The sequence below is a fragment of the Coturnix japonica genome, unplaced genomic scaffold (genome assembly GCF_001577835.2).
Source record: "Coturnix japonica isolate 7356 unplaced genomic scaffold, Coturnix japonica 2.1 chrUnrandom617, whole genome shotgun sequence".
Lineage (NCBI taxonomy): Eukaryota > Metazoa > Chordata > Aves > Galliformes > Phasianidae > Coturnix > Coturnix japonica.
Genome location: NW_015439990.1, coordinates 19,174 through 21,853, shown reverse-complemented (window position 1 = coordinate 21,853; position 2,680 = coordinate 19,174). Strand labels below are relative to the sequence as shown.

The 2,680-nt window shown below is 58.1% G+C and overlaps 1 protein-coding gene across 1 annotated transcript in view; it reads left to right on the top strand.

The window, feature by feature from the left end:
* Positions 1-2,680, top strand: part of LOC107307478 (vesicular glutamate transporter 1-like) — a 10,258-nt gene that overhangs the window by 1,411 nt on the left and 6,167 nt on the right. Inside the window, 1 exon segment of the mRNA XM_015850984.1 lies at positions 1,712-1,826. Within this exon segment, the coding sequence (XP_015706470.1) occupies positions 1,712-1,826 (115 nt within the window).

Sequence of the window (2,680 nt, the reverse complement as noted above, 5' to 3'; positions counted from 1 at the left end):
TTCCTATTCCTGCCCCCCACTTCCTGTTTCCCCCCACTTCCTGTTCCTGTCCCCCACTTCCTCTTCCTACCACCCACTTCCTGTTTCCCCTCACTTCCTGTTCCGGTCCTCCACTTCCTGTTCCTCTTTCCACTTCCTGTTGCAGTCCCCCACTTCCTGTTTCCCCCCACTTCCTGTTCCTGTCCCTCACTTCCTGTTTCCGGTCCTCCTACTTCCTCTTCCTGCCCCCACTTCCTGTTCCTTCCCCTCACTTCCTGTTTCCCCCCACTTCCTGTTTTCCCTCACTTCCTGTTTCCCCCCACTTCCTGTTCCTGTTCCTTACTTCCTGTTCCGCCCTCCCACTTCCTCTTCCTCCCCCCACTTCCTGTTTCCGGTCCCCCTACTTCCTATTCCTGCCCCTCACTTCCTGTTTCCCCCTCACTTCCTGTTTCCCCCTACTTCCTCTTCCTGTCCCCCACTTCCTGTTTTCCCTCACTTCCTGTTTCCCCTCACTTCCTGTTCCTGTTCCTTACTTCCTGTTCCGCCCTCCCACTTCCTCTTCCTCCCCCCACTTCCTGTTTCCCCTCACTTCCTGTTCCGGTCCTTCACTTCCTGTTTTCCCCCACTTCCTGTTCCGGTCCCCACTTCCTGTTCCGGTCCCCACACTTCCACTTCCTGCCCCCCACTTCCTCTTCCTACCACCCACTTCCTGTTTCCCCTCACTTCCTATTCCTGCCCCTCACTTCCTGTTTCCCCTCACTTCCTGTTCCGGTCCTCCACTTCCTGTTCCTGCCCCTCACTTCCTGTTTCCCACTACTTCCTGCTTCCCCCCACTTCCTGTTCCGGTCCTCCACTTCCTGTTCCTGCCCCTCACTTCCTGTTTCCGGTCCCCCTACTTCCTCTTCCTCCCCCCACTTCCTGTTTCCCCCCACTTCCTGTTCCTGTCCCTCACTTCCTGTTTCCGGTCCCCCTACTTCCTATTCCTGCCCCTCACTTCCTGTTTCCCCCCACTTCCTGTTCCGGTCCTCCACTTCCTGTTCCTGTCCCTCACTTCCTGTTCCTGTCCCTCACTTCCTGTTTCCCCCCACTTCCTGTTCCGGTCCTCCACTTCCTATTCCTGCCCCTCACTTCCTGTTTCCCCTCACTTCCTGTTTCCGGTCCTCCTACTTCCTCTTCCTGCCCCCCACTTCCTGTTTCCCCTCACTTCCTGTTCCGGTCCTCCACTTCCTGTTCCAGTCCTCCACTTCCTGTTCCTGCCCCCCACTTCCTGTTTCCCTCCACTTCCTGTTTCCCCCTACTTCCTCTTCCTGCCCCCACTTCCTGTTCCTGCCCCTCACTTCCACTTCCTATTTCCCCCCACTTCCTGTTCCTGTCCCTCACTTCCTGTTCCCCCCCACTTCCTGTTCCGGTCCTCCACTTCCTATTCCTGCCCCTCACTTCCTGTTTCTGCCCCTCACTTCCTGTTTCCCCTCACTTCCTGTTCCGCCCCCCCACTTCATCTTCCTGTTCCTCACTTCCTGTTTCCCCCACTTCCTGTTTCCTGTCTCTCACTTCCTGTTCCCCCCCACTTCCTGTTCCTGTCCCCCACTTCCTGTTTCCTGCCTCCCCACTTCCTGTTTCCCCTCACTTCCTGTTTCCCCCCACTTCCTCTTCCTGTTTCCCCTCACTTCCTGTTTCCGGTCGGTCACTTCCTGTTTCCGGTCGGTCACTTACTTCCTGTTTCCGGTCGCAGGGTTTTCGGCCTGGCGATCGTTTCCACGTCCGTGTTGAACATGTTGATCCCTTCAGCCGCCCGAACCCACGTGGGCTGCGTCATCGCCGTGCGCGTCATGCAGGGCCTGGTCGAGGTCAGCTCCCATTGGCTGACGGAGCCGGAAGTGGGCGGGGCTAAGCTCCCATTGGGTGATGCCCCACATGGCTCCGCCCCCCAATGGATCCCATTGGTTGACTCCTCCCCCATTCATCCCAATGGATCCCATTAGCCCCGCCCACTCGCAGCTCCCATTGGCTGACTCCCCTCTTAGCCCCACCCACCCACACTCATCTCCCATTGGCTGACTCCCCTCATAGCCCCGCCCCCCAATGGATCCCATTGGTCGAACCCTCCCCCATTCATCTCAATGGATCCCATTTGCCCCGCCCCCACACTCATCTCCCATTGGCTGACTCCCCTCTTAGCCCCACCCACCCACCAGAGCTCCCATTGGCTGACTCCCCCTCATAGCCCCGCCCACCAATGGATCCCATTGGTTGACTCCTCCCCCCACTCACCCCATTGGATCCCATTTGTCCCGCTCCCACACTCATCTCCCATTGGCTGACTCCCCTCATGATGAGTGTGGAGCGGGACAAATGGGATCCAATGGGGTGAGTGGGGGAGGAAGTCAAACCAATGGGATCCATCGGGGGCGGGGGCTATGAGGGGCGTCAGCCAATCGGAAAAATGAGTGGTGGTGGGGCTATGAGGAGATCACAATGGAGCCTGAGTGGGGGGGCAGGGCTTTGAGGGAAGTAAGCCCAATTGGAGCGCGAGTGGGCGGGCTAAGGGATCCATTGAAGAATGAATGGGGAAGGGTTCGACCAATGGGATCCTTGGGGGTGTGGGCCAGAGGGGAGTTCCAGCCAATGGGAGATTAGTGTGGGGCGAGCTAATGGATCCATTTGGGATGAATGGGGGAGGTTCGACAATGGGATCCATTGG